Source organism: Haliaeetus albicilla, chromosome 17 (assembly GCF_947461875.1).
Source record: "Haliaeetus albicilla chromosome 17, bHalAlb1.1, whole genome shotgun sequence".
Classification (NCBI taxonomy): domain Eukaryota; kingdom Metazoa; phylum Chordata; class Aves; order Accipitriformes; family Accipitridae; genus Haliaeetus; species Haliaeetus albicilla.
The window spans coordinates 12,046,092-12,059,449 of record NC_091499.1 but is presented as its reverse complement, the minus strand read 5'-3'; the positions used below and the strand labels follow the sequence as shown (position 1 = coordinate 12,059,449).

The window sequence follows — 13,358 nt, the reverse complement described above, 5'->3', positions numbered from 1 at the left end:
CTTACCAGTTTTCTGATTCGAGTGAAACGAGGATGTTTGCTTTGATTTGGCAAGAGTTCCAGATGTGAGGGACCATTGAAGAAAGTTGCTTTCCAAGGGTCAATTTTCAACTAGAAGATAGCTGGGAAGGAATAAAATAAAAGATGTGGAAAGGAAGCAGGCGTAGATAAGAGGTGTCAGAAGCAGCTCCTGTATATTGCCCTAAGGACAAGGATAAATCATTTACATTTTATTCAGATGTTGAGGAGAAGATTGTGGAGAAATTCAGTGCAGAGCTGTGCATGATTAGAATAGTAAGCTGGGCAAATACTGATGTTTGGAACAGGTTTATAATGCCCTGAATGGGAACCAGAACAGAACGCCTGAAGCTGTCCGTCTCAAATGCTCTAAGGGCCGTGATCAAGAAATAAGAGAAGATGCACTCTAGCCAGCCACTTTCAAATTCCAGAAGAAGCTTTTAGTAGATTATTTTTGTCATGTGTAGCAGAACTATGGCTAAAAATGTTTGGAGCTAATTTGGGTTTCCTTTGTGTGAGCTTGCCTTTACTTACTGTCTAGCAAAAGGCACACACCATCTTTTCATCAAGAAATGATAAGCAAGATACGCTGCATTTATTTTGGAAAGAGTAACTTCACATTCTTACATTGGAAAACAGAAAATTCTTCATCTGCTTTTGTCACTTTAGATCTAGAACTGTTAGGTTTATCCTGAGTAAATTTTGCATTTTGCAAATATTTAACACAACATGGGTGCAATGTGGTGCTAGTGATCGCTGTGTTACCAAAAGACACTGGACGTTCTTGGGGCTTTTTTAGGTAAAATTGCATAAATTTTCTCATTGTGGATTAATAAGTATCTAACAACTAAAATTGCTCATTCTGTGCATCTCCAAAGAATTCTTTTACTTTTGCCCTATTCATGTTAATTATGATTTTCTCCATTGCCATTAAAAATATTCTGGTAAGGAAAGGGTTAGCAGGTTGGCTCTTACTATTAGCTGAGGATGAACAAAATGGCAGCTTAGTAAACCAAAGCAGATGATAGAAGAGACCATGAGAAACCAAAGCTCTAATTTAAGAGAAAATTGCTCCTTGCAACTTTTGGTTCAAGTGTATACCCTTTCTCTTAGGCAACAGATGTTCCCTTATTTATGTTCCTGTATGTCATGACGTTCTTTAATCTTTACATAACTCAAATTCCTTTGGTACGAAAGAACATGTTTCTGCTGGGCCTTTCTGATAGCTGGCAGTATGGTGACTGCTGGCTTTTTCATGTTGTGTCAGCCAACAGCATGGATAGCAAAAATATCGTTCATAAAATTGTTCAAAAATGTTGAGATGATCTTAGATTATCTTTTATATGTCCTATCAGTGTTTTCATTTGTTACTGTGCTGTCTTATTTTCTTTCATGAAATTTTCCATTAGCCAGTGAGAGATAATGAAGTATGCGAATTTTTATTTCCATTCTCAGCTTTTTATTATATGCAGTGGCTTAGCTACAGTGCTAAGCAGTTTTAAAAGGGAGAAGCAAATAAGGTAGTGAAGCACAACTACCTTGGTGGTAATGGAATTCATTGTTTCAGTCACTAAGTATTGTAATTCATTAGAGACAGCTAATATAGTCTGAAATGCTGAATTGTTACTTTTAAAACCAGTGAAAACCAATAAGCATAATTAAATTGCTTTTTAATTTTCTTCAGAAATACAAGCCTGGTCGATGTGATGATATTTTGAAATGGAAGCCACCCAGCCTGAACTCTGTTGATTTTCGTCTAAAGATAACAAGAATTGGTGGAGAGGGGTATGTAATCTCTTCCCTTTTTTAATGTATAACACTCATGTGAATGTCCCGTAGCAGTTAATCTCTCCTCTGATATTTCTTGACACTTCCTGGGGCTAAGGCTTTCTATATTTTGTAGAATTTGGTCATTGAAAATACAAGCAACTGTTGTAATCAGTGTTGTACTGAAGACAATGGCAGATGCTTATAATGTAAATCTACTCATTCTTAAATTCAGTTTCATAAAATTTCTTTAAAAAATTAAAAAGTCCTGTTTGGATTTGGCACTACCCCTTATTTTTTTTAGAAAATAGGCAGGCTGTATTAGCTTAAGTTCTTACATAAAATAACTATTTTCCATTGGTTTTATGCAACATAATAACAACCTAAGCTTTCTTCCGTTTTAGAATTCTGCACAATGACAAACAGCACTTGTTTTCTTGAAGAAAAACAAAACTTAACATTTTTACTCCACAGGTATTCTTTGGTATTGTCTTTAAAACCATTAAAATCTTAATCAAAAATAGGGAGTTCTAATGGCAGAAGACATGTCAATCTTTATAGTACATCAGTTCTACATACTATTTGCCTAGTTCAGTCATTGCACATATTAAAGAGGGGCAATTTGCATGTTCATTTGTGCCAGGGAGTGGAAGGGGAAGATTGAGTCACTAGATTAAAGCTTGCCTTGGAAAAGATTTTGTTTAAAACAAATTTAATTGATTTTTGGGTTGCTTAATGTTTTAACATCTGGGACTTATTTCAACTGGCAGTTTGAAATACTGACGTTTAGCTTTTCTTTTTCTTTGTGCCACAGGCAACTCAATACGATTAAACAATTAATTAATATATTGCTTACGTATTCCAGAGAGCTAATAATGGTCCATCTAACTTTTAGACATTTGCATGTCATGTTAATGAATATATTTGGTGAATAGAGAGTACCTTAAAGATATGGGGTTTATTCTGCAAAATGTACTCAACTGCTAACTTCTGAGCATTTCATGATGTCTGAATTATCTATTCAGATTTTTGTGTTTGAAAATGCAATATTAAATCCTCAGTAATAACATAGCTATTTCAGAGAATATACAGTAATATTTTGACTTCAGATAATCAGCTCATTACAAACATTTCAGGTTTGTTTGGCTTTTATTTAAATCACAGAACAGTGTAATATGAAAGATTTCTGTAAAAAAAAATTTACAAATTACCCATTATTTGATAGGAATGTTATTTTTATTACTACAAAACTGTCAGTGCTGTTGTGTTTGGTTTAATATATTACATCATAGATTATTTGATCAGAACATGAAAAGGCTATAAAATATGAGCCTGCAAAAACCAATTTCTAAAATGTTGGGCACTTAGTAGCAAGTTAATAAAGAATGCCTGATCCATTGTGGAATTGGAAACACTTTCTAACATTTAGAAAAGTTCTGCTATATTCCAGCTATGTGAAAACAAATACATTGCTCATATTGTGGAAATAATTACCTGAGTTAGTCTGTAAATACTGTAATACTTAAATATGTTAATGTTTATGTTCCTCTCACATGCACGAGAAAAAAATAATCCTCGAAATCTGACATGTGATAAATAAAATACATTTCTTCCAGATACATTTTACTTCATCTCACATAACGGTTGACCGCTATTAGTAACAGAAATGCATTCATCCAGCAAAAAGAAAAGTTAATGAAGTACTGGGTGGAAAATAATAATTTGCCATTGTTGGGAGAGAGGTATTTATGTTAAGTAATGACCTATGAAACAGTAGCTTCTGCCCAGTTAAACACAAACAATGAATGAAATACTCCAGGTTTAACTGCTTTAGTTGTTAATTTGAGTATCCAATTTATCGCATGGTAAAATCTGAAGTCATTTGAGGAAACATCAGAATTATACCAATTTTTAAGTTGTTGACTAGAATTTTAAAAGAAACATCTTTAATTTTAGACTGTAAAAAGGCAGTTCCTGAGTTCTGAGCACTACCATAGTGAAATGGTTGATTTGTGATACAACTAAAAATTCTGTTTTGATAAACTGAATGTCTTGCTACTGGCAATTGTAACACGACAGCGTTAGTCTTCCTGCCTGACACCCCACCCCCACCCCCCCAAGATTAAAGGCAAGCATTGATTGATATTGGTTTCAACCTTTTAGGTAAAAAAAGTTTTCTTCTTCAGTAATCCAAAAAGAAATCTAGCATCCATTTGATAGCAGAGTAATACAGATGTGGTTAAAGTACTGTTACAGAATTTGTGTATTGTTTTGACACAGTTAAGCAATAATATTTCCATAAATAGAAGGTATGGCTTTGTATTGATCTCTATCTATCTATTTCCATAAATATTATTGACAAATATATTACTGGCAAATGAGGAGCCAAAGTCAAAGTATTGATCTCAAATATTTGACAGCTTGAAACAATGAGAACGGGGATTGTCTGTAATTTCCCAAGTCCTCTGTTCTCATTTACAGGCTTATCTTTAAATCTTGAAATGCAGATGTATCTAAAGCTGTGCTACAAGTGTGTGTGATATTGTCACAGTTTACAGCCTAGTCAGTAGTGATACAGGCTGAACCTGTATCGCAAAACTCCAGCCATGCAGCCCTTGTATTTATAGTTCCGTGTTCACTTAAATAGTGAAAAAAAGCTGACAGGAGCATTATTTATTCAGTAGTATGAGATTAGAGCACTGTCAGCTGTTGGACATGTCTTTTGGATAGCATATGTAATTGAGATCCTGAACAATTGTAAACAATCTTGTGCATTTTTCGTGTGAATAAAGGAGTTACCTCTAGGGAGTTTGCCAGATTTTAGTATGATTATTTTCCATCTACCTAAAATTCCCCTGTGTTTTTAGTTGTGCATTTCCATCCATAGATGAGTCTGCAATAGCAATGTTAACTGCAAAATAGCTGCTGTGTTTCACCCCAGATGTAGTTCAGTTATGGATGAATGACCAGTTGTTTTTATCTAGGGTTCAGTTATTTCACTATTGATATCAGAGGCAGTTTTGCCATTGAATTAAAAAGAAGCATTGGGTTTATGATCTATGAAGTACTTTTCGAATAAACTTCCCTATAATATGTAGACTGCATAACAAAGAATAAACATGAAGAAAAAAAAATACTATTGCATCCCAAAGAAAGGCAGGGTTTCTGTAACCTCAGTGACCTAATCCTGACACTCCTGTTCAGTGCGCATATTTGAAAGAAATTGCATTATTGCACCTTAGTGAGTTACAGCTTATCAGCTGAGCCATGGTTATTGTCCCCTGTGTATTGTCATAGTCCACCCTGTCCAAGCATCAGGATGATGGTTAGATTAACTCTCTTTATGCTGTGTTTGCAAGAATTCCACTCTCAATCTCTTCTCATCATATCAATATTTTAAAAAACAAAACAAAACAACCAACAACTTATTAAATCAGCTAAACAAGAGAGTACTTTGTTGTTTATCTCTGGTGAATCACATCAGTTGAACTGCAAAGCCCTCACGTGACACGTGCTTTAAAAAGGTAGATCCACTTCCTGGAACTTCTCTATCATTTCAGGTTTACTGAGATAATGGTCTCACAACAGCAATATGAAGTGGAGCCCTTTGATCATACAATAGTATCTTGTATTTTTCCTAAATTACAATGATACTCATAGAAAATAAAATAACAGGGACTGAAGCACATCATCTGTATTTCCAAATGACCTACGAGTTAAATGACGTTATCAGAAGAGAATGTGGAGGACATTTAATAGCTGTGTGCAGTATCTCAGTTATATTAGAGAAGACTGTTTTTAAACAGTAGAGATGCTCTTTCCCAAAATGTCTGACTCTAAGACTATTTCTTAAAAAAATAAAAACCCCAAACCAACTCTGAGCCTTATTTAAATGTCACAAATATCAACTGAAAATGTCTCCGTAGTGCCAGATTTGTGGTAGCTTTCAAAACCAGAATTTTGTAAATGTCCATGCTTCCTTTTACAGTTTTTTAATTAGCCTGTGTAAGTCCCTTAATTTTATCTGAATCAGACGTGCTAATATCAAATTACAAGCAAGGCTTTGGTTTTATTGGCTTTGAATGAATATCTTACTGGGTCAATTTGATACCATTTAAAATCACAGAATAATATAAATTTTATATAGAACCTTGAAGTGTTGGAAAGAATCAAGAATTTTACTCATCTTCTAAGAGAGAAATAGTAATAAAGGCTTGTTTCTTTATAAAAAAGTTAGTGATCTGAAGTAGACATGAACTCTTTGTTAGTAGCAAGTCTATATTTTTTTTTTATTATTTCCTTGATTAAGTAGACCACATGGGGAAAAAAACCCAAACGAACAGTGTTTAGGCAAAGTTCGATTTAGCTCGGGCATTGTCAAGTAATAACAAGTGGAAGATAAAGTACAATACATTCAAGGACAGCGGGGGCTTCAAATCTTGACAGCAGGGGCTTAAGATCTTGGATACACTGGTAATTACAAATCAACAACCAGATAGAGATATCATGACTACAGGCAAGCGACTGTTTTCCTTTTGTTAGATGTGATGTTGCCCTTTTTGTTCTGTAAATTAGAAAGAGCTTCTGGGGGGGTGGGGGTGGAGCGGGGAGGAAAGCCGCAGCTGGTTCAAAATAACTGTGATGTTCTTGATTTGTTCTCATATACCTGTGTTGTCTGCCACAGGGTGGCTTACTCTTTTTGTAAGCTAGTCTTCCTCACTCTTGTGCTTTGAAAAAAAAAATTGGTAACTGGCTGAAAAATCATGAAAGTTAACTGAATCAGCTAAGGTCTGCAGAAGTGACATGGTAGTTTGTTTGGCCCGTGTTTTGTTGCTCCCTCTTCTCTTTCCATTCCCCCTTTTATGTGATTCAGAAATTGTCATTTTGGCCTGTGAGCTCTTTGCCTTCTCACCTGTTTGCAAAATGCCCGTTGTCAAAGAGCACAAACTTTTTCTTATGTGTGCCATCCGTCACAGAAGGGAGCTTTACAAATAGTACCCAGGCGATAATAATCCCATATTCCTCTAGCCTCTAAAGATCACAGTCAAGATTGAGGCTGTATTGCTGGTGAGTACAGTGGAGTTATGAGGCGGAATGCAGATGATGTTGCACAGCAATTATGGAACAAATATGGAAAAGATGTTGCAAGTAGATGCAAAGATGCAGTGTTGGGATGACAGCAGGAGGAGTGCAGGTTTGAATATATTAACTGCATTTATGGTTGTACTGTTGTTAAAGGAAGCATGTGCTTTGAAGTTGCTTACTTTTTATGGAATCGTGAGAGTTGCAAATGAAAGTGAAGCAGTAATTTGTTTAGCTATTACCTTCAGGCATTCAGTTGTTACCAGAGTAGGTCTTACTAGTTCTGGAGAAATGTCGGGGCAGGGTTGTACAAACTGATAGAGGGAGGATGTTATGTGTCGAAAGAACAGCGTGGTGGCACGGGGAGGGGAAGCACAAATACCACCATGGTAGAAATATGCACGTGCAACTGCCACCATTGGCATTGTGACGGAAACTAGTAGATAGACATTTTACCTAGGTATTGGGCTGTAAGTATTTATGCTATATTGCTTATATGAGGATATTTAAAATATTTTTGTTATGCTTCAGTTTTTAAAAACTATTTTCAAAGTAAGGCTTTGAATCGAACCTCTATTTATACTCTGATACACTGAACATAATGTTGTACCTTCCACAACTAATACTCAGGATGCTCTTGGAATTTCTAATGTTGGATTTCAAAAACGAACTCAGCCTCATCTTTTTATATGTTCAAGTGGCAGCCTTGGGCAATCTCCATCTGTCAGATAATTATTCTACTTTAGATACTCATTTCTGCAGATTTTTAAAAACTTTGCCTCATATCATACTAAAATTATCTATCTGCTTGCAAAATGGAATGTAAATGTAGCCTTGTATGTTTTATAGACCCTGTTCTTTTTTCTTGAACTAGCTGCCACCTTAAAGTAGTCTTTCCAGTTGCTTGTGTCAGCTATCATAATGATTATCCACTCTGTTAAGGATCCATTTCTATCTGTAAGTGAGATCAAGAAAAGCTCCCAAATACCATATGCCTCTCAAATTTTCTTATCTCCCATGCACTTCTCTGTCCTATTTTACATTTGGATAGATATTTTATTCCTATTTGGCCATGTAGCTGAGATTTCTTGCTACTAGTGAATATGGAAATTGAGGGCTGATGCCATCCCCAGCTAAACAGCCGTAAGGTGGTAGAATCTGAGAGAGGAGTGACAGGAGCAGGCAGTGGAGAAATGATCTTGGGCTTCAGGATGGCTGGCTTTGGCTTTTTCAAGGAACAGGTAGGTAGTATCCCATGGCAGGTCCCCTAAAGCACCAAGAGGCCCAGGAGAGCTGGTTGATCTTCAAGGATGGCCTCTTCAAAATGCTTGAGGACATACTTTTCCCATGTGCAGGAAGGCAAGCAGGTATGGCAGACAGCTGGCTTGCTTCAATGGGAAATTCCAGAGTCAACTCACCCAAACAATGAAGCGTATGAAAGGTGTAAACAGTGACAAGCCTCGATGGAGAACATAAAAACAGTGTTTGGGTGTAGAGGGAAGGAATTAGGAAAGCCAAAACTCAGCTGGAGGTGAAGGTAAGTCAAGGACTTTTATAGGTATCTTGGTAATGAAAGGAAGACGGAGGAAAACAGTGTGCTGATGCAGCACCAGACATAGTGACAAGAGACAGAGGAAGGGCTGAGGGGACACACTGCTGCCTTGGCTTTGGTCTTGACTGGCACGGTCTGCTCTCAGGCCTCTGCGGTCCCTGAACCTCATGGCAGAGTGCAGGGAAATGAATTACTACCAGCAGGTGAGGAAGTTCAACTTAGGGACTACTTATCGGGGTACTGGAGGGCAAAACTTTGATATTGGGGCAACAGTTAGCAAGCAAAGATGGCCAGCTGATAGCTGGGCTGCAGGTGGAGCAGATGGTTCTTTGCCTGTATTCAACATTTGTGAGACTGCGTCTGGAATACCGTGTCTAGTTTTGGGCTCCCCAGTATGAGAAAGACCTCGATGCACTGGAGCAAGTCCAGTGGAGGGCCACCAAGACAGTGAAGGGGGATTGGAGAACATGACATAAAAGGAGAGGCTGAGAGAACCGAGTTTCCTCTATCCAAAGAAGAGAAGGCTACATAATACTTTATTGCTGTTTACTACTCCCTAACAGCAGGTTGTAGAGAAGATGGAGCCAGGCTGCTCAGAGATGCATGTTGAAAGAATGAAAAGCAAAGGACACAAATTGTAAGAGGACAGGAGGAGAAATAGTGTGAGAAAAGTCAAACACTGGAGTAGGCTGGCAAGTTGTGGAGTCTCCATCTTTGGAGGTATTCAGAAGTTAACTGGGTATGGCTGTGAGCAACCTGATGTAACTTGGAAGCTGACCCTGTCTTGAGCATGAGGCAGTTGACATGCAAAGGTCCTTTCCAGTCAGAGTTATTTTAAGATTATCTGCAGATCAGATGTTAAATAGTTTGCAAATAATATGGAACTGTTAGACATTTAACTACTAAATATTTTAAAACATTTCTGTTTTTCTTTCTTCATGCTTTCTTTACTGTAAATAGAGATTTTTCAGAATACTTACTGGACCTATATTTAATTTACAAATTGTGGTATTGTCCTTTTAGAGAAGATTTTTGAGTTGCAAAGTAAAATAACATGCATTTTTTATGAAGAGGATTTTGACATTGTTCTTTGTTATATGCTGTAAAGGTTTGCCAGATACACAATTTAAAAACTCTCTAATTTGAGTAGGGGAAATGTCCATCTTCCTTTTGCTATAGCTTGAACAACAGATACGCTGCTCTCAGACTTACTGAAACTCAGTTGTGAACGTATTTTTCTTTTATGCCAATATGTTTAGGAGTTATTAGAGAATATTCTTGAACATCCTACTACATTTTTGCATGTAGTAACTTTTTGGTCTCCTTCAGACAAGGAGTATTTTCTAGATTTTGTGAGTATGCCGTAAACCCAGAATATTTTTTCCTCTGTTAATTGCCTACAGTATGAATTATTATGCAGTTGTTTGGTTTTTTTTAATTTGTTGCTTAATGAGATTTTATTCTCTGATTTCTTGAGTTTACAGACTGGTACATTTAAAACCATGTTTGGAAAAGAACATTAGTATAGAATTACTACAGATCTGAAAACTAAGTATTTTTCCATGGTGTTTGGAATTAAAGAAACATGTATTTAAGGAAAATAACCCCTCAGGTCAGATGACTTCTTTGCATGCTGTGGTGTATTTCAAAGAAGAAGAAAGCAAACTAAAAGGGGAAAAAAATTATCACCATGGTAAAATAGAACAAACAGGCTGGACAGCCAGAGATATTGTACATGTTTTGTACTCTTCACTGGTCTTACTCTGAATATTTTATTATTTAATTTTCTGATAATACCAAACTCACAAATCATAAAAGAACAGATATAAGTACTAAATAATGAATAAATTAAAGATAAAAAAAAAAAATCATGACAGTCATAACTCCAAGAGTACCATTCAGTTTGCTTTGATACCATCAGAATGTTTTGAAATTGGTTTAGGAGTTAGAAGCCCAGCTTTTTGTGTCTTCCTGAATTCACAAGTACTTCAGAATCAGCAAAACATGTCAACAAAATAAATGACCCTGATGCAGGTTGTTTGCATTTCTGCCATGACAGTGTTATCAATACGGTATGCATGCAACTGTGGGCTTCTAAAACACTGGGAGATTATCAGCAGTTTCACCTTCCCTGTTCGATAGCGAAGAGAAACTCTTGCTACATGCGCTTATCTTACAACCTCAGAGACATTAGAAAAGAAACGTACATAATTATTTTTTAGAATAATTATCCCATATGTCTGGTTTTGTAGGGATTCAAGTTGTGATGATTGATTAAAAAAAATGATGAGTTTTTAAAAATTAGCATTTTAAGGGACATTTGCATTCTGAGGAAATAAATTGGATTTTTAATATCTGTTACTTTAATGACTTAGGATCTGCCACAGGCTTCATAATTCACACTTACCATCTTTTTGGCTAACATCCAGCTTGTAGTTTTTTTCTGGGAAAAGATGCTTATCCTATTGCAGAAACACATTAAAATCAGTGAGGCTATAGGTGCATGTATCTGTCTGTGGGAGACCAATTTGCATAATCGAGGCCTGATGAGTCAATGGTAATGAAGAATCAATGTTGTTACCTACCTAAAGCAGTAGGGAAAAGAACAGTAACTACTGGGTATGGAGCTTGTGCGCATACTGCACTTTGACAGGGAATATCTAGTGCTTTCTAAAAAGCCTTTAATAGTTTTAAGTAGAGATTTGGTTCCATATGACAACAGATGTAAGCATGTCATCCTACTAGAGGATCTTAAAAAGGCCAAAATTCCTTATTTTCACACACTTTTTATGCTTGCTTGCTTTTTACAAAACAGTCTTATGACAGTGAGTGTGAACTACAAACATGGTTTTGTACTGAATTCTGTTCTGAAATCAATTTCAAGGGTTTTATCTTAAACACATGGAAGATATGTTCATTCACAGGACCTACTTCATTTTTAGCATCATTGTATGTGTGAGAGAGAAGCCTTTATTTTAACTCTGAAACCCAGATTTTGAAGGTTGTGAGCTGCTTCAGCTTCATATGAAATTAATCAGATTTCTTTTATTTATAACTATACATACCTATAGGCATATGTGTGTGTGTGTATACACACACAGGTGACAGCTGCTGCTTTGTGTTGTAAAATTAAAAACACAAACAAAAATGTAAAAGAATTCCCTTGGCTGTTATGAATCAAAACAACTCTCCTCTTTTCCTCCTCATGTTTACATGTGGGAACCCTGTCGTCCTTTTGTCATAGTTCTCAATTTTAAACATTATCCATTTTATTAAATCAGACTTTGCTATTTCCAATTTTTAGCTCTTTTCTTAAGATAAGTACATTTCTTAACTGGACAGTCTCAACTTCTTCTTTTTGTTATTTTTCCTGCTTAAGCTATATGGTTTTCAGTGCCATGGCTTCATGGTTTTAAGCTAGGTAACTAACTGGTTCTGCATCTGTACTCTACCAACCAGTGTTCCATTGCTGGCTCATGAATGGTAGAAAAGCTGTATATGTCTAACGGATAAACAAATGCTGGCGTGTTCCTCTGCTTTGTATGTATAGGCTGAATAATTTTTTAATTACCTAACTGCAAAATTTATATATGTGGAGATACAAAAGCATGTGAAGTATTGGGCGGTTTAGGGACAACTCTAATGTTCCTGAAAGACTAAAAGCATCATTATTTGTAAGCTAGTCATCCTATCTATTGTCAGACTTCCCGATCACTGAGAGATACAATGGTAAGAAATTTTATGTTACACAGTTTTAATGAGGTCACTATTACATACTTCCCAAAAGCAATGCATATATCTATGTCAGTTTTCAAGATGGAAAGAATGAATTCTGAAGAGAAAACTCACTCAGGGCAGCATGATGTGTTAGTAAGAAAAGGGCAGTCCTCAGCTATACCCAGCAGATGGCATTTTTCCCCCTTATAACAACTAAATATTTTCAAAGCTATAATCTTTGGCTATTTTCATACTTAAAGCCTTTTTTCACAAAGTATTAGAAGATTGCACTGTGAGCAAATACTTATCAGTGAATTATAAATGAAATATAATGTGTATATCTCTAATTACTAGATATAGAAGATTGGAATGAGGAAACAGGATAGTGAACTTAATTTTTTTTTTTTTTTCTCCCTCAAGTCTGCATATCAAAACCATCATCTCTCACAGATGTTTATAAAAGCACTTCACTCTTTTGGTGAATGTTAAGGCATCAAATCTCAAGTGCTCGGGTTTTTAATCTTTTTACTCAGGAGTACAAAATTCTGCTTGAAAGTAGATATTCAATGGTAGGAGATCACTGGATTTGGGGAGTAGAGCAGGATAGATGGACTCAGAAGTGAATTGAATATCTCCTAATGAAGGCTCTGAACTATTCTCTCCCCTTCAGAAGGGAAAGTTTGCTATGAGCGTCGTTAACCCTTCTCAACTAATGTATTACTCACATTTCTGACTTCTTCATTTGTGGTGATAATGATCTGTACACAGTTCTGATTCAGGATTCTCTGTTGTTCGTTCTGCTCTCCTTCAAGAAGAGAAGCAGAAATGACCCTCAAGCCTCACTGAGCAAGATGTTTGTGCTTAGTTTCTTCACAATACTCACTTCGATAAAAATCTTCACGCACTGCTTCTGTGTTAAGGAAATTGTGTTTTGAAAGATGAATTGCTTATCATGATAAAATAGAATAATGTTTTGGTTTTAGAAGAGACAATGGTATGGCATGCAAATGCTTTCTTCCAACTGAGATAGGTCATAAATGCAGCTTATTTTAACAGCAGAAGCATTAAGCTTCAGTTATTTGAATTATGTTACTAAAACTAGATTATCAAAACTGGTCATTTTCCTCTTTTACTCAGCCTTATAATAAGATATGACGAATGGTTTCCGTACAAACAGTGATAATGTCTCTGTTTCTTGCATATTAAATATAAGAGGAAGCTAT

At 36.1% G+C, this 13,358-nt stretch overlaps 1 protein-coding gene across 2 annotated transcripts in view; it reads left to right on the top strand.

Moving 5' to 3' along the window:
- The window catches only part of RNGTT (RNA guanylyltransferase and 5'-phosphatase), a 186,455-nt gene that overhangs the window by 122,844 nt on the left and 50,253 nt on the right, over positions 1-13,358 (top strand). For both annotated transcript variants that reach the window (XM_069804842.1, XM_069804843.1), the window contains exon 13: positions 1,702-1,802. In XM_069804842.1, coding sequence (XP_069660943.1) covers positions 1,702-1,802 — 101 coding nt within the window. The remainder of the gene's footprint in view (positions 1-1,701; positions 1,803-13,358) is intronic.